This window comes from Quercus robur, chromosome 9, assembly GCF_932294415.1.
Source record: "Quercus robur chromosome 9, dhQueRobu3.1, whole genome shotgun sequence".
NCBI lineage: Eukaryota > Viridiplantae > Streptophyta > Magnoliopsida > Fagales > Fagaceae > Quercus > Quercus robur.
The window spans coordinates 2,712,301-2,731,179 of NC_065542.1; the positions used below are offsets into that span (position 1 = coordinate 2,712,301).

Here is an 18,879-nt window from a genome sequence, read left to right on the forward strand (position 1 = left end):
CTAAGATTAAATCTTACAAATCATCCATTATCTTTTACTATGATAAAATTATTAATCATTCGTATTTACTCAACATATTATATACATTCTCATAAAAAAAAATTATATACATAAAAAAGTGTGTGAATAACCCATAATAGAAAAAAAACAATTAGAAATGAAGAAGGAAGTTTATCGAAAATATAAAATAGAGATGGAGATGGAGATGAAAGCAAGAGCAATAAATTTTTATAATGATAATTTTTATATTTTACCATAAATTTCGGCTAAATAAAAAAGTATTACTTTTTTTCTTCTTCAAATATATGAACGAGGAGACTAGGGAGTAAATTTCCTTGTAGAGTTTACCGAAAGAAAAAATTTCCTTGTAGATGGAAATCTCTCGCGGTAGGTACGTGGTACGCCCACCACCACCACCACCACCACATCTCTCTAGCTGGTTACCGCAAAACTACCCTGTCTCGTTTCTCCTTAATGGATTTAAAATAATAATAATAATAATAAGCAACGTAAAAGGAAGAGTAGTTGACTTGACTTGAAACAAAGGATATTGAAGGTGTGGACACAAACACACGGAGAAATAAAGAACAGAGTCCATTCCTTCATTAAACTGCCAATAGGTATCTAATACCAATTGGATCAGCCTTTGTTTCAACTGGGTTTCGATCATTACAAACAATCACTACTAGTCTACTGTTATTTCAATTTCCAATTCTGTAAGTTGTCATTTTGAACACTTATTATTCGTACCGTTTCATTTTTTTTTTCTTTCTTGGCGTGAAAAATCCATATCAAATTGTTTTCTTCTTCCTAATTTCCGTGAAGCAAGTTTCAACTTTTGTTTGTTTCAATGTTTAAACCTCGAGTTGGTTTTCTCATTACCAATGAAATGAATGAATAAGCAACAAACAAAGGTTTGCTTTCAAATATTAGAGTTTCGATAATAGTGCTTAAATTCCGTAGTTTTAACACACAATCATCACATTTTATTATTACCGTTTCACTCCCTGCCTGAAATAAAAATCCCACGTCACTTCGTTTTCTTCTTCCCTAATTTAATTATTTATTTTCTTTATTTCTAATTGGATGTACTTCTTTTATCTAAATTTCCAACAGCTTCAATGAAACGTAAAAGAGCCTCATTGCCGTCACCATTTTCTTCTTCGACGTGTCAGCAGAAATACGATGTATTTCTTAGTTTCAGGGGTGAGGATACCCGTAATACTTTTACGGACCATCTATATGATGCTTTGCAACGAATGGGCATTATTACCTTCAGGGACGAAGAAGGACTTGAGAGAGGAGAATCTATTGCTTCTGAGCTCTTCAAAGCAATAGAAGAATCACAGTTTGCTATCATAATTCTTTCAAAAAACTATGTATCTTCTAAGTGGTGCTTGGATGAGCTTGCCAAGATTATCAAATGCAGAAAGGAAATGGGACTGACAGTATTTCCAATTTTTTACAATGTAGACCCATCTGATGTACGAAAACAAACAGGAACTTTTGAGCAAGCCTTTATTGATCACCAAAAATGCTTTGAGGATAACATAAAGAGGGTGGAAACATGGAGGGCTACTTTAAGAGAAGTGGCTAATATCTCTGGTTGGCATCTACAAAATAGGTAATTTCCATAAATTTCAAATGATAAGCTTCTTTCACGTACCATGAAGCATATAATTAGCTAAGAGAATATATCATAACATACATGGATTGAACTACATCATGGTATACTAGTTAAAATTCTGTTAACTTTTTAGGAACAGTAGAAGTGGTTGTGAATAAGCTCTGTGAAAAGATCAAAATGGAATTACTTGATTCAAGAATATATATATATATATATATATATATATATATATATAATCAAAATGGAATTACTTGATTCAAGAATATATATATCACTTTTGCTAACATATTTTTTTTGGCGAAACTACGCAATTAGTCCCTAAAATTTACCTTATGAGCGTAATTAGTCCTTCAAGTTTTAAGTGAGCATTATTGGTCCCTTAAGTTTCAAAATTGAGCATTGTTAGTCTTTTTTAAACTCCCGCTAGTGTTATTGTCTATATGGCTAACAAAACAGTGATGTGTATGAGCGTAATTAGTCCTTCAAGTTTTAAGTGAGCATTATTGGTCCCTTAAGTTTCAAAATTGAGCATTGTTAGTCTTTTTTAAACTCCTGCTAGTGTTATTGTCTATATGGCTAACAAAACAGTGATGTGGCATTTACAAATTGATGTGGCGACTTAAGTATCAAATGCCACATCAACTACTTAATTATAAGGTTGCCACATAATCTTTTAATTGATTATTATTTATTATAATGGAAAAAAATTTGATTCGCTTTTACCTGTCCCTTTCTCCTTCGCCGCTTTGAATTCTCCAATCGAATCACTAGAGCACCTCAAAGCCAACAAAAATCTTGTGAAGTGAGTATTATTGCTCAACAGATCCACCTTTGAGTAGGCAATGTCTTATAAAACTCTCTCTCTCTGAGATTCATTAACCATAAGTCATTTCTTGCTAATGAGAATAGTCTAAGGTTGGGTGCAGGAAACCCAACATAGATATGTGCAACAAAAGGCAATCTTGCACCCAAACTTAGACCTGTGCAATAAAAGGCAGTCGGTAATCCCCACGAATGTTGGTTGGAGGAAGGGTAAATAAAAAAGAATTCAAGATTTCTAATGAAATGGACTTAAACATTTTCATGTTAATTATAGTTATAAATCCATCGAACACAAAGTTTAAAAACAAATAAACATAGACATCTTTGGAGATTAGCCACTACTGGAGATCCATGGAGATTGGCAAACGACAAAGAGGTGATTTTGATAGTGGCCATTTGGATTAGAAGGGAAGTGTGGCTAAAGGGGACAACAACGGTAGTGACAGAGGCAGCACCCATTGGAAGATGAGGAAGAGGAAGTTTTGGGTGGTCACAGGAAATAAACGAGGAGCTTGGAAATGTTTTTGACAAAATAAAAATAATAATAATGACTCACATGCTAAGTTGCTAACTTGGCAAATTTTCCAACGTGGCTATTACAATATATACAAACTTTTTTTTTTTTTTTATGAATAAAAAATGGGTTTTGGGTTGGGGGGGGGGGGGGGGGGGGAGGGGCGTGACAATCCTACCTAGGAATTATCATAATAGCATCATATTTGTTGGGTCTAGGGCCCTACTAGGGCGCAGGGGGACCACGGTGAGCCAAAGTTTCCCAATTAGTGATCCTAAGTTGCTGAGGGAGGTAACCCAAGCGCTTCTATATTCGGAGTCAAACTTGGGACCACGCACTCAGCACATCTTGTGCATCACCCAACACCACTAGACCACACCCCTCGGTGGTACAATATACACAGACTTACCCGTTAGTTTGTAAAACACTTTATAGTAAAAAGACACTAAGTTAAGGTGTGTTTGGTTGCTGTAAAATGTTTTCCGGAAAATACATATTTTTCGGAAATGCTAATTTTCAGAAAAGGAAAATGTATTCAGGCTGTTTGGCTGTCTCGGAAATTGTTTTACAGAAAATCAATTCCGGTGTTTGGTTCGTCCAAACATTTTACGGAAATCATATTACGGAAAATCAATTCCGGTGTTTGGTTCGTCCAAACATTTTACGGAAAATACTTTACGGAAAATCAATTCCCATGTTTGGTTCGGTCAAACATTTTACGAAAAATGAAATTCGTTTTTTACGGAAAATCAATTCCGGTGTTTGGTTTGTGGATCATTTTATGGAAAATATGAAATGTGTTACAAATTCAAGCACCTGCATTATCTAGACAAACCTGTAACAGTACAAAACTAATCATCCACTTCAACATCAAAAATAATCATTCAAATTCAAGAACCTGCATTGCCTAGACATATCTGTAACAGTACAAAAATTATCATCCACTTCAACATCAAAAATAATCATTTGAATATACCCATAATATTTATATAAAAACAGCCACATCAATAGTTCACCATTGGCATTACACCTCCATGGTGTAAAAAAATGATACCTGTGGGGCCAGAGAATTCGCGGTCCAGGCCCACTCTACATTAGGGCCCAAGGCCCAAGCCGAGGAGAGCCATTGCCGAGGACGACCTCATGCTCAGCGCCTCATGAAATGCTTGAAGAAAGGGGCAAACTCAGTGTAGGGGCAGGGTAAGGGAAAAAGCTGCCAACATCATAATACAAAACCCTGTATCTGACAAGCCCATACTCTAAACCATGCCCTTTAACTTTCCCAACGACCCCTAACCACTCTAGGTATGGGTTGACAGGACAGGTCTGCACCCCAGAAAGTAAAACTTACACGTGGACCCTAAAAGGGGAAACGAACACTAGTATAAAAGGGTAAACCCCCCGGAAGAAAGGGGATCCCTGCGAAAGGGAGAAAAGGAATGATGCAAGGCTCCTCGGACGCCATCCGAGGACTTAAGTCCTACAACCCGTACTAATGGAGGGCTTAGCTAGTCAAGCCAAGCCTGCCCATATAAGAGCTTCCGTAGAAACCACGATTAAACCGCTCACCTGTGCCCAAGGTCATGCCTTCCAAGCCCACTCTCTACAAATCATATTGTTGGGGCCCTTTGCATACGAGCCCAACGTCATTCATGGGCCGTTACAAACTGTGTCCCTACAATTGGCGCCGTCTGTGGGGAAGGCTTGCGCGTTGGCTCAGGTGGCGGTGGAGTTGAGCCTTTGTCAAGCAAAGGTTTGCGAGGGTGCCTCCATTTCCAGCAACATGCTGTTGTTGTTCCAACATAAGTTTCCACTAGGAGCTATGCCTGGCAGTGCCAAGGGCACGGGCAATTCTAGGGGCTTCCAACATCAAGCTAACCCCCCCCCCCCCACCTTGGTCAAGGGGCTAACCTTTGGAAAATAAATCAATAAATAAACGACTACAAGTTTTGGACAGAACCAAGGCCTTGTATGGTCCTCGGACTCAAGCCTCTGGGGAAACCAACTACTTAGAAGAAAAACTACAAGTTTTGGAGCCTTGTATGGTCCTCGGACTCAAGCCTCTGGAGAAACCAACTACTTAGAAGAAAAACTACAAGTTTTGGACAGAACCAAGGCCTTGTATGGTCCTCGGACTCAAGCCTCTGGGGAAACCAACTACTTAGAAGAAAAACTACAAGTTTTGGAGCCTTGTATGGTCCTCGGACTCAAGCCTCTGAGGAAACCAACTACTTAGAAGAAAAACTACAAGTTTTGGACAGAACCAAGGCCTTGTATGGTTCTCGGACTCAAGCCTCTGGGGAAACCAACTACTTAGAAGAAAAACTACAAGTTTTGGACAGAACCAAGGCCTTGTATGGTCCTCGGACTCAAGCTTCTGGGGAAACCAACTACTTAGAAGAAAACCCACAAGTTTTGGACAGAACCAAGGCCTTGTATGGTCCTCGGACTCAAGCCTCTGGGGAAACCAACTACCTAGAAGAGACAATACGGGGTTTGGACACAACCTGGACGTTGTATGGCCGTTAGAATCTACCCCGGGGAGGAGTTCCCCATTGATAGTTGGGTTGATCCCTAAACTGCATGGATTCCCCAGTCTACCCTCGGATCCTCAGTACCAAGGGGATTGATGCAATATAGGGCCATATGTTGTCAAAAACACAATCAAAGTCCCTCATTGCTCGGCTACCTTCTCGGATGAACTATTTAGAGTTTATCGTTCTCGGACGGTCGCCTCGCATGCATTACGAAGCGCTCAGCCATTATCTCGGTTAGTTTCAAGAGTTTAATCTACTAGGAATTATCATTATTATACTTGATAATGTCAATAAGTTCAAACTAGTAGGATTTTGTTTCAAGGTTTTTTCCTGCTCTAAGCATCATTAAAGGAAAATACACATGTAATATTCATACACAAAGTAGTTGTTGCAGAAAAGAAAAGTATTTGAGAGTGAGCAAATCCATTTCTTATTAAGACAAAGAAACAGTACAGCGTACAATGAAAGAGCTTAAATAAGCTCATACTGAAACTAACTACACAAGCGAAAAGAAAAGATACAAGGGAATGAAGAAAAAGCCAAAGAAGAGGTGCAGAGAAGAGACGTGCTGCCGCTTCAAAATTTCGTCTAAGGATGCCATTCCTCAATACTTTTACATGCCTATAACTCAGGCAGCAAAAGAGCCCGGTTTCGGGCTAGCGCAGCTGAAGAAAAGGTGCAGGAAACCCAACTTGAGGCTAGCATCGTTAAAGAAAAGGTGTAGGGAGCCGGAAGTTGATGAGCCTCCACGTAACCACGCCTACGATAGAGCAGACGGCGCTGATGGCGGAAAACCTTACTTTTGACGCACCAAGAATCTGGTGCGACCAGTACTTGCTTCGGATTTTGACTGAAAGAGGGAGAAACACCATTTCCCCCTTGTCAAGACGGAAGATTATCTTGAATATGTGCCTCCCCTGTCCAGACCACGCCACCTTGAGTCTCGGAAGGACCCGGCGCCTCTGTGGCGGATGCAGTTCCTTTACCCTTGTCCGTGTCTCAAACATATTGCACAAAGGGTGGATAGCACTGAATATGAAAACTGTGATTATAGCTGAAGGATTATAATTTTGAAGAGAACCGAAAGGTTTATATGTAAGGAAAATAACCTCCTATCCTACTTATATAAAAGGTAAGGTGGTGGCATTCAATTCATGCAACTTTCCAAGGAATGCTACGGACAAGGCAGAGATTGGCTCAATTTCCAACGCCATTCGCAACCGTAGGATCTGAAGATCCTCATGAAGGCGCGCCTCGAGTATTGAAGCGTCAAAGGACTCCACGTGAGTGGGTAAAGGAATGCCTCTTAATTTGGCACGTCTCCCATGTAAATGGAAAAACACAAATATTAGTAAAGTACAGACTCTGAGCAAGCTATGATGTAAGCCCAACATTACCAAAACCCTCCTCATCGACTAAAAAGTCGGGCAGTAGGATTTTGAGGGGCTATTGTGGGGCCAGAGAATTCGCGGCCCAGGCCCACTCTACATTAGGGCCCAAGGCCCAAGCCGAGGAGAGCCATTGCCGAGGACGACCTTATGCTTAGCGTCTCACGAAATGCCTGAAGAAAGGGGCAAACTCAGTGTAGGGGTAGGGCAAGGGAAAAAGCTGCCAACATCATAATACAAAACCCTGTATCTGACAAGCCCATACTCTAAACCATGCCCTTTAACTTTCCCAACGACCCCTAACTACTCTAGGTATGGGTTGACAGGACAGGTCTGCACCCTAGAAAGTAAAACTTACACGTGGACCCTAAAGGGGGAATCGAACACTAGTATAAAAGGGTAAACCCCCCGGAAGAAAGGGGATCCCTGCGAAAGGGAGAAAAGGAATGATGCAAGGCTCCTCGGACGCCATCCGAGGACTTAAGTCCTACAACCCGTATTAATGGAGGGCTTAGCTAGTCAAGCCAAGCCTGCCCATATAAGAGCTTCCGTAGAAACCACGATTAAACCGCTTACCTGTGCCCAAGGTCATGCCTTCCAAGCCCACTCTCTACAAATTATATTGTTGGGGCCCTTTGCATACGAGCCCAACGTCATTCATGGGCCGTTACAAACCGTGTCCCTACAATACCTATTCGTGGTATCTGAACAATACAAATACATAATTTGGGCAATTGTATCGTCCCAATAATACAAAAGAGTACATATATAATACATTGGTAGGTCAATACTAATACTACAACAAAAGTTAATTCCTAAATCTACCATCATAGTCAACATGAAATAAACAAATCAAATTTGTGAGAACAAATAACCATCTAACCACAGCTTCCTCAACCTAGCATTCTTGGCTAAAATTCCACGTGCCGTCTTCTCATTTTCACAAAGATGGTCGAAGGCAGTTGCGAGCATATCTTCGCTATATCCATCCGCCATCATAGCCATTACCTCATTGTACAAAGCTGTGTAATCCACTGGGCCCCGATTGATTTCTTTTAGAGCGACAGCTATTTCCTTCAGCTGATCAAACAGATCAGTCAGCACACTATCATCAGCATTAGAAGGTGCACGCCCTCTTTTGAGGGACTTGGAAATTCCCGACCCAGTGGTGGATGACTCAACTGCATTCTTCCCTTTCTTAACCACACCTTCCTCCACATTATCTGCAACAAACTCCGCACTATCCCCATTGTCTGGCTCATTTTCAATATCCACATAGGACTTAGAAAAGCCACCTGTGGCTGTGTCCTTCCCCATAACAATCGCTAATTCATCATAAAAGTCAATTTTTTTGTTCAGATATTCTATATGCTTTCAATGCGCTTGTAAGGGAGAAAGGAACGTATATAACAATGCAATAATAACTTCACTCATAAATTCAATATAAAAGGCTATGAAATAACAATTAAAGCAAAGACTCCATACTTTTTCCTACATTTTCTCAGTAATCAAACAAGTAATGCAAGAAAACTCTCAAATAAGGATTGAACAAGTCAATACATTGTGTTACTATTATGCACACTTCACTGTTGAGAGAGCCCAATTAAAAAAAAAAAAAAAATTACAACAGCAAGCACAAATCTTTTGGTCAAAAACTTTGTTTTCTTTCCTTCACTTTTTCCTGGCAACCAAATAGAAAGATCAAAGAAAATAATGGGTCCTTAATTTCCTATTATTCCCAAGTCATTGCTGAAAAAAACCCATTAAAAAAATAACCTTAAAAAGAAAGTATCAATCTTTTCTTTACTTTTCCAACATTTTATTAGCAACCAAACAGAAAACCAAAGAAAATTGTAGCTCAGACACATATACACATATAGATAGATGAAAACACATAGGTATGTATAGATATAATACATAGCTAAGGTGACATGAAAGTTATATTTGAAAAACCTTATAAAAGCAATGGAATCCTAAAAAGAATGACACTATAAATTTCATATAAAAGGCAAAAACATATATTATCATCTATATTAAGAAAATATAGTTGGAAGCCATACTATAACTTCTTCTTGGTATGTTTTAGCGTCGCAAGTTATCATTTTCAGATTATCGTCCCAACCAAATCCACTCTTCTTTCTAAGAGTTTGAATAGTGGACCACATGGTCCTTAGAGTTCGCATCCGGTTGTCAACATAGGACGGGTGGCACTCAACCCCGAATTGGGCCGTTATCTCCTTCGCTACAAGAGCAAAGGAGCCGGCCCTGAAAGTACTAGAGGGTTTATTGCCCTTTGCAGCCTCCTCTGTAAGTATCCTAAGCATCATCTCATGCATGGGTGGCAGCCACCTAAATTACTTGCTGCTGCTAACTTTCTCTTTGCCCTTTGACATTACTATATTTGAAAATAGTATAGTGAGAGTAGCATTTAAAAATGAGAGTAGCATTTAGTAATTACGCTCGGAACATGAACAACAAATCAAACACACATACAACCATGCTTATAAATGTGCACAACAGAATGAAACATGCTAACACTGGAAATGACAATGTAATACCATCAAATAACAATGTAATGCTGAAAATACTTTTTCATTACACCACCAAAAGTTTATAGTAAATACATTGTCTTTACAAAAAACAAAAAGAAAAAACACATTACAATCATAGAAATCTAAATAAAGTACTACTCTCCACTCCTGGTATAATCAGACCACATGGCTTGGCATATCTCATCTCTCTTAGCATTCCATGATTTACTATCTTCGACGGACTCTCGACGTGATTGTGTTTCTTGTTGGTGGTCACTAGACTCTACTTGGTTCATTGCATCTTCTATAATATGGTTGTTTGGTTCAACCCCCATAATGTGATTATGAACCACACAACACGCTAACACTACTTTCACTTGGGTTGGGAAAGACCAAAATGGTTCTGCATCCAACACTCGAAAACGTTTCTTCAACACTCCAAAAACCCTCACTCAATGGTAGTTCTCAATGAAGAATGTCGAAGGTTGAACAATTCTTGCGCATTCTCAGGAGAACGATCACTAAACTCTTTCAAGTGATATCGCACACTCCGATAAGGTGACAATATTCCATTTTTATTACCATACCCAGCATCACCAAGATAATATTTACCTACATATATTAAAAAATAAAACCAAATCACTACTATGCTTAGGAAAACGCACAATATTTATTAAACTAATTGAAGTAATTGTATAATACCATCGGGAATTGAAAATCCCCCTGGCCTAGCAAATGCATCATTTAACACACGTGAATCATGTGCACTGCCTTCCCATCCAGCCAATACATAAGTGAACTTTAAGTCAAAACTAATGGCAGCTAACACATTTTGCGTGGTTCTATCTTTGCGACCACGAAATCTTCCTTGTATTTCAGGTGGCACAGATGCACGAACATGTGTACCATCTATTGCTCCAGCACAATCCTAATTTTTGGCAGACATAATGGTTTAAAATTTCATAAATCTTCACAATTTACAAAAATACATAAGTCGCAATATTTACGTTAAAATATGGGTAAAACCTTCTGCTATTCCTTATCTCTAGGGGTGTATCTTCGCTACGCAATCTTATTAAAGCTCTATATAATTTCAGGACCCTCCTAAGGATGACCTTGAAGTATATATGAACAGTCTCAGTTGATCTATAGATCCGACTACCCATTACACGAAACCTCACATTATGACCAATAATGTGTAAGAAAATGAACACTTGCTCCGTAACAGACATGTGAATAGTCGGGCGTACGTGCTCCCCCTCAGTGAGGATGTGACATAAGTGGTGGAAAGCTATAGGCTTCATCCTAAGTTGATTCACACAATGTCTCTCAGTTCCATGCAGAACACTATTTATGTATTCCTCTCTCTCGGCGGCATGGTTAACATAAGGCGCCCTAGGCAGTTGTCTATGTCTATGTCACAATTTCCTTAACAATGCAACCCCCACAAGGAGGACAGATGCAACTGAGACAAGAATTGCGGCTTTAGTTTTTTTCTTCATCTAACAAAATCACAAACACTGTGATCTAAGAGGTATGTAAACAAGCATGCTATTGATTACATAGTAAATAAAAACAGCCACAAACAGAAAACATCTAAACCACATTGATAACGAGTACCAAATCACATTGCATTCTATTTACACTATCACAATACCATCACATTGATAACTGCACATTGATATATCACAATACTATCACATTGCATTCTATTTACAATCACCTCTATATACCCAAAGCACCTTCAATTAAGGTTTAAACACACACATATTCTACTGTAAGAACATAATAACACCAAGCATGGGTCAAGCTCCAAAATTTCTACACATAACCCAACTAGCCAAATTTAAAAAAAAAAAAATCACAGCAAAAGTTCTACACATAACCCAACTAGCCAAATTCTAAAAAAATTCATAGCAAAAACCAATCATGCATAACCAATCAAGCTCCAAAATTCTAAAAAAAAATCAAACCAAAAACCAATCCTGAATAACCTGCAACCAGAAAAGCTCCAAAATTTCATATGCATAACCCATAAATACACAGTTTAATAAAACATGGATAATTAAAAAAATTAATAAATAAAAAAGTAAATAAATATATAAATATTTATTTATATATATATAAATAAATAAATAAATAAATATATATATATATATATATATATATATATATATATAATGCAGAGATCGGATCGGGAGGTGGGTCGGGAGGATGGGTTGGACCGGTGAGGTGAGTGTGTGGATCGGACGTGTGTGGGTCAGAGGTGAGGTGAGTGTGTGGACGGTCAACCGGTTCCGGAAAACTCACCGTGAGTCTGTGTTTGGCTCGATGATTGGAGTGGCTAGACCGGTGATCGACTGGCTGAGCTGGATCGGGTGCGTTGGTCTGGATTGGTGTGAGTTTGAGCTCTCACTCACCGTGGGTCTGCGGCGTTTGGCGCGGTGATCGTCTGGTTGAGCTCGGCGTGACCGGCGTGAGGTAGATCGGTGTCGGTGGCTGGATCGGAGCTCTCGTTCTTTCTCTCGCTCGTTGGCTTGATTGGAGCTCTCGTTCTTTCTCTTTCTCTCTCTCTCTCTCTCTCTGTGTTTTGCGTTCTTTCTCTCGCTCTCTTTCTCTTTTGCGTGACCTGGAAATGATTTGAAGTGAAAATGAGATTGTAAAATCATTTCCGGGTCAAAGGAGTAAATTTCGGTCAACAGGAAGTGATTTTCCGGAAAATTTCATTTTCCGTTGCTGCCAAACACGCGGGTTTGGGGGAAAATGATTTCCTGAAATCATTTTCCCCCAAAACAAACGCACCCTTATTGTGCTGTTAGCCACGTAGACATTAAAACTAATGTTAGTTAAAAAAAATGACTAATAATGTTCAATTTTGAAACTTGAGAGACCAATAGTGCTCACTTGAAACATAAAGGACCAATTGCGCTTATAGGGTAAATTTTAGGAATCAATAGTGTAGTTTCGCCTTTTTTTTTTTTATAATCAAATTTGTTGACATTAATTTTTTATATTGTATTCTTTTTTGAATATAATATAATCATTGTTATGGAGATGGCCTATGGCTAGATCTTTCGCTTCCTCTTATAAGTGGATAAAGTTTTCTTATTGTTTGAAAAGTCGTCCAATAGAACATAAAAGGGTTTCCAAAATATTTTACTTAACAAATCATTACAAATAAACTTTGCAACGTTAAAAACTCTTCAAACTCCAAAGACAATTCCTCTCTCATCACGGTTCAACTATTGACTGCCATTAATTGGCAGTTGACCAGTATTGACTATTTGTGGATTTTCCCCAAATTCCTTTTTTTTTTTTTAATTATAAATTTTTCGAATAAATTCAGACTTTAGGGTCAATGTTAACATTTGAGGCTCCCAAATGACCGTAAAAAAAAAAAAAAAAATAGCTCATTTTCAATATTGCAACCAAATACATGACAATGAGTCAATTTTTGACAAATATTTTTAGTCAAAACAAATGGAGCATCTATTTCATAGGAAAACTTTTATAAATTCTTCTTTGACCCCTTTAGAATTGAAGTCATTCAAAGTGAAATTTTGGAGAATTATAACACTTTTATAACTCAACATGATGCAACCATCCAAAATTAACTGTAAGGTTGAATTTATTCAACCATCTAATTGGCTTTATTCCGTGCCAAATTTGCTTGTAATTCAGCATTTAGTAACCCTGTATTTAGGTGGGATTGTTGTAAGGGTAGTGAGTGAGATAGAGTGAAGATTGCTCAAGAGTGTGCAAGAAAACAGAGTGTCGCGGGTGGACTCGCGGCTGCAAGCCGCCAGAAGCTGCACACGTGCCAAGCATGCTGGAAGATGAACAGTCATGCTAGCTGGAGCACTACAGGACAAAACAGGACAACTGGCCATACGGTTAACTTGCGACTGGATCTCGCGACTTGGTCAAGCCGCGAGGTCAAGCCGCGAGCCACCCCTGTTTTGGAAAAACCTGACGTTTCACATTCCTCTTCACTCCAGTATAAATACCCTTTTAACCCACGATTGAAAGAGAGCTTCCAGAGAAAATTTTGAGAGAGAAACCCTAAAGAAAAATCAGATTGTTTCACCCACAATCTATACCTTAGAGTCTCTTCAAATTCCCTTACTCTCTTCCTCTCCATTGTCAAATCCTTGAGAGGCATTATACCAAACCTGGTTCTCACCATTATCATCTCTGTGAGACAGTCGTTTGGAGTTCTGGGAAGCAGTTAGGAAGGAGACAATCTTCATTGGTTGATGCTACGGTGTAGTAGCGGAATTCGGGAAGCTAGAAAAGAAAAAGGTTCGGCGCAACCTCGTTGGAGCAAGAAGCTTGGAGGGCTTAGGTGCACTGGGTAGATTAGGCTTGGAGGGTCTATTGCTGTCCTTGTATCCCAACTGTATTTTCTAGTGGATTGATTACCGCTTGGAGGGCGGTGGAGAGGTTTTTCGCCGAGGACTTCGGTTTCCTCTTCGATAACACATCGCGTGTTGTCTTTGTGTTTGCATCTTCCTTCCTCTCTATCTTTGCCTTTATATTATCTACTGTGGATTTTATTCTGTTATGGCTTAGATAGTATTTAACCAATTTCATATTATAGCATATGTTAAGTTTCCGCACACTTATTGTTTGACATATTGCTTGTGTTGGTTAAGTTAATTTTTGGGGGTCTAAACGTTCAAAAGTGTTTTTGTACACGTTTTTGAACTTTCAATTGGTATCAGAGCGGGTACACTTGTTGTGGTTTAAATACCTAAGTGTGATCCTTGACCCCTTGTGTTTATTTGCCATGGATTGTGCTTTGTATGACTCTTTGCATGATTTGGTTGGTAATGAATGTAACATGCCACGTGTTTGTGAAATTGCCTCTATGAGTGTTAATCCTCATAAGTGTGATGACATGTTATTTGAATCTATGGGTGGTGTTGAAAAACTCTTAAAGAAAAATGCTAAGAAGTTTCAAAAGAATTTGAGCAAGTTATTTTGTGAAAAGGATGATTTGATTGCTAAGCTCAATGAATCCAACAAATTGGTTGAGAAATATAAAAAACTTGCTGAAATTTCTCATGAAAAGCTGAAAGAGTTTGAATGTTTGAATATGGACTTGGATGCTAAACTTGTTTTGTCTAACAAACTTGTTGATGAGTTAAAATGTGAAAATGAATCTCTTAAGATGCATGCCAAGTGTTTGATTGCTGAACCTATTGTTAAAAAGGATGATAATATTTGTTGCAATCATGTTGTGGTACCCGATTTTGTGCCTAGTGTGTGTTCTACCTTAAAGGACAAATCGGTGTATATTCCTCCACATAAAAGAAATCAAAAGGTGGAGAGAAAGGCTGTTAAGTCAAAGCCTCCGTTGAGGTCTCAACCTAAGGTTTTGAATGGATCTAAGTTTGTTCTAACTTGCCACCATTGCAGTGTGATTGGTCATATAAGACCTCAATGCTCCAAGTTGAAAAGAGAACAAAATAATGTTGCTAGATCTCTTCCCAAAAAGCTTAGTAGACCTAAACACATTGTGTGTCACCATTGTGGTGTCTTTGGTCATGTAAGACCTCAATGCTCTAAGTTTCATGCTTTTAAAATAATCAAAAGAAAAGAAAAACTTGAGCTTTTTGGAAGTTGTGCTAAAAAGAGTAAACCGGTTTTGAGTGAAAATAGCATGTTGTTAAAGAAAATGTTTGATGCTCTTAACTCCTTGACTATGTGCATCTCCGGTTCTCATTCTTCCAACCCTCGTCTCACTTCTCTTGAGACACTCATTCCAAACAATCGTTCCGTTTGGATGAGGAAGGGTTCCTATGGTTGAGCCTTTGCTCTTTTGGTCTTTGATCTAATTCTTTCGATCTTTGTAGGACCCTTCATGCATTAAATGTCATAACTTCATGCATTTTGTGCATCTTGCATTTATTTGTATGCATTGTTTTGTTTTTGATCTTACTTTTATATTTCAGTTTTGTGTGAGTAAAAAATCCAAAACCACATAAAAAGTGAAAAATTCAAAAAGTTTGATCGTATATGTTTGAGCACATATCACATGTGAGTTTGGCCTTGTACCTTTGTACAAATGGCTTTGTGCATTTACGAGCTTAGCTTGTTATTTTTGCACTTATATCTTTGTGGGAAAAATCTTGACATCTTTGTGTGATTGTTGTAAATCGATCTTCAAGCTTGTCATGAATGATTAGTCAATAGTCATGTTGGTTTTGATACATGCATAGACTTGTGCTTATATCTCTTCCCACTCTTTTATTTTTATTGCTTAAAGAGCTCAATAAATGTAAATCTCAAAATGAAAAGAGATAATGAGCTGCAAAAGCCATCGCACATACTAGTATTCGACTAGGAAAAAGGGAAAGCGACTTAAATGAAATTGTATGATGCCCAAAAAGCCAAAGGCTTGTTCATCAAATTGAAATATCACAAATTTCAGGCATCGATCTCAAAATGAGATGTTTTGATTCAAAATGATCAAATGTTATGAATTGTAAAGAAGCCAAATGAAAAGTTTCATCATATGTAATCATGTTCTTGTAGGAGGTCATATATGTTCATTTCTATAATTGAGATAGACCACTTGACTTAGCACTAGTTGTGTATGACTTGATTGAATTGATCATTGAAGCTTCACTCTAGACTAAGGACTATTCCACATTTGATACACACACACAACACACATGCCTAATGTTCAATGAATGTCTCATTCATTTGTTAGATTGTACTTGTCTAAATGTGATGTGTGTGTGCTCAATCATATATGGTTCAATCCAAAAATATTTTTGATCATTTTATATGTTTTTGGAAGTGATTTTTATCACTTTTTGTGTTTATGTTTAGTGCTTACTTAGTTTTTCAATGTTTAAACATGTTCTGGTTTGAAAAACAAGTGTCAGATTTTTTGGCCACTCATTTTGGCTACTTGCGTGAGCTGCCAGCAAGCTGCCAGTTTTGGCTGGTCGGTTTGGCGGCTTGCAAGCTGCGAGTCTAAGCCGCGAGTTCAGACAGAGAGGTTTCGTGGCTCACTCGCGACTTGGCTCGCGAGTCGCCAGTCGCGAGTCGCCCAGAATCAGCTTTTTAAAGAGCTTTTTCGTGGGAAACTTGTTTTAAACCTCTCCCATCCTCTCTAAAACCCCTCTTTCTATATTTTTACATCAAAACCCAATCAATTTGAATGGTTTTTCAATCCATTAACATCTCTAAGGTAATTATAAACTCTTTTCATTGATTTTGATCCTTAGATTATGTTTTGGAGAGTTTTGTGCTCTTGGTTGGGATTTTCATCATAGGGGTTGGGAAAACTTATTTTTTGTCAATTTTCTTCATGGGATTGGTTTATTTTGTTGATATGCATTGGATGTTGGCCCCTTGTGGCAGAAAGAACATGTATTAAGGGTGGATTTCATGATGTTCATGAATTGTTTCACATTTTTGTTCATAGTGTGCATGTTTGGTGTTTGATAAAATGCCTCTTAGACATTTTCTCGCTTGTTTGGACTCCGATGAGTACCAAACTTTGGGGTTTCTCATGTTTCCTCATTAGGAACATGTTTGGTTTATTGGTTGTGTATTTAACACACCTTGCCCCACATGTGCATTTTTCATGCATTGGTCATGCATTGCACTTAGCCACCTCTTGCACACACCTTTGCTACCCTTGTCATGCATTGGTCTAGACCTTGCTTCTTCATCCTAGCATGTCATGCTTACCTTATGCTTTGTAGCATGTTACTTTGTCTTAGGTTTGAGCTTCATTTTCTCATTCATCTTGCACCCCTCATGCATCATTAGCATTGTTCATACCTTCATCTCTTGCCCTCGTTTCTTCTTGACCCTTTGTCTATTCCTGACAAAAAGGGGGAGAGTATACTCTAGAGAATGTTTCGGAGTATTTTGTCATTTCTATATGACTCTTGTGCACATCCTTAGGGGGAGAAATTCTATTTCTCATGCACATTTGTAGGGGGAGAGATATTCCATAGGGGAGATGCATATACCAAGGGGGAGAAGACATTGTGTTAACTAGAAAACCTTGTTCTATTTGTTTTCTTGTTGGCTTTATGGTGCTTTGTGTTATGCTTTGGTGTTCTCGACATTGTGTTAACTAGAAAACCTTGTTCTGTTTGTTTTCTTGTTGGCTTTATGGTGCTTTGTGTTATGCTTTGGTGTTCTCATTGCATCATGTTTGTGCTTTGGACATGCATATATCCCTATGTTATTATGCTTCATTGAATGCTTGTTCAGATGATCATTTGCTTTGCTATGTGATCATTGTAGTCATTTCTATACTTGTTATATTATACTTGTCATTTATTACTTGCTTTACCTTGAGGGTCTAATGTGTTTTGTGCAAGTGTTTCAGGGTACAAGTATATATATATGTTCCAAGTGCATCACAGCTTCTCATCACTTTGAAGGGGAGAAATTTTAAGCACTTTTAGTTTATATTGTTTAAGTTTTTATTCAATATATTGTGTTTGTACCCATGTGCTTTTGTAAGCTTTTAGGGTTATTGTTTTATGCATAGTTTGTAGGCTTTATGGTATGTACCTTGCTTAAGTGCAGCCTTTATGCTATGTTGAAATCAGTACCTTAATCTAAATGTTCTGCATTTTGGTTTATGTACTGTCACTCTTGTGCCCTTGTAGGATTGTTCCTAGATGCATATGCCTTGTGTGCTATGCATTGGTTGAGTGTTGTGCATACAAGTGTCTTGCCTTGTGCTTGTTAACTTGTATGTCCTTGTGTTCATTCCAAGTGTGAATGAGCATTGTGATCACTACCTTGTGGTGTTCACTTGGTTGATCAAGCCATGGTTTGTTTATTAACTCCATCTTTGCTTGATCACATTCTGCCTGTTTCATATGCATTTATATTTTTCTGCTTACAATGATCATGGTGTATTGTTGTGTTTCAGGAGTTTATGTTCATATGATTCAAGTGCTTCACAGCTTCTAGAGTTAGGTGTGAGTGAGTTTTGTTCAACTGTTCCCAACTCACATGTTAAGTCTAGAGTCTGTTTTAGGGTTTTGTCACGGAATAGCCAAAGGGGGAGATTGTAAGGTTGAATTTATTCAACCATCTAATTGGCTTTATTCCGTGCCAAATTTGCTTGTAATTCAGCATTTAGTAACCCTGTATTTAGGTGGGTTTGTTGTAAGGGTAGTGAGTGAGATAGAGTGAAGTTTGCTCAAGAGTGTGCAAGAAAACAGAGTGTCGCGGCTGGGACTCGCGGGTGGACTCGCGGCTGCAAGTCGCCAGAAGCTGCACACGTGCCAAGCATGCTGGAAGATGAACAGTCATGCTAGCTGGAGCACTACAGGACAAAACAGGACAACTGGCCATACGGTTAACTCGCGACTGGATCTCGCGACTTGGTCAAGCCGCGAGGTCAAGCCGCGAGCCACCCCTGTTTTGGAAAAACCTGACGTTTCACATTCCTCTTCACTCCAGTATAAAT

The 18,879-nt window shown here is 38.6% G+C and overlaps 1 protein-coding gene across 1 annotated transcript; it reads left to right on the forward strand.

The window, feature by feature from the left end:
* Nucleotides 1-1,121: 1,121 nt before the first annotated feature.
* LOC126699781 (disease resistance protein RPV1-like) lies at nucleotides 1,122-1,628 on the forward strand. Its single transcript, XM_050397751.1, has one exon. It carries the CDS (start codon nucleotides 1,122-1,124, stop codon nucleotides 1,626-1,628), a length of 507 nt encoding a protein of 168 aa, XP_050253708.1.
* Nucleotides 1,629-18,879: the final 17,251 nt, after the last annotated feature.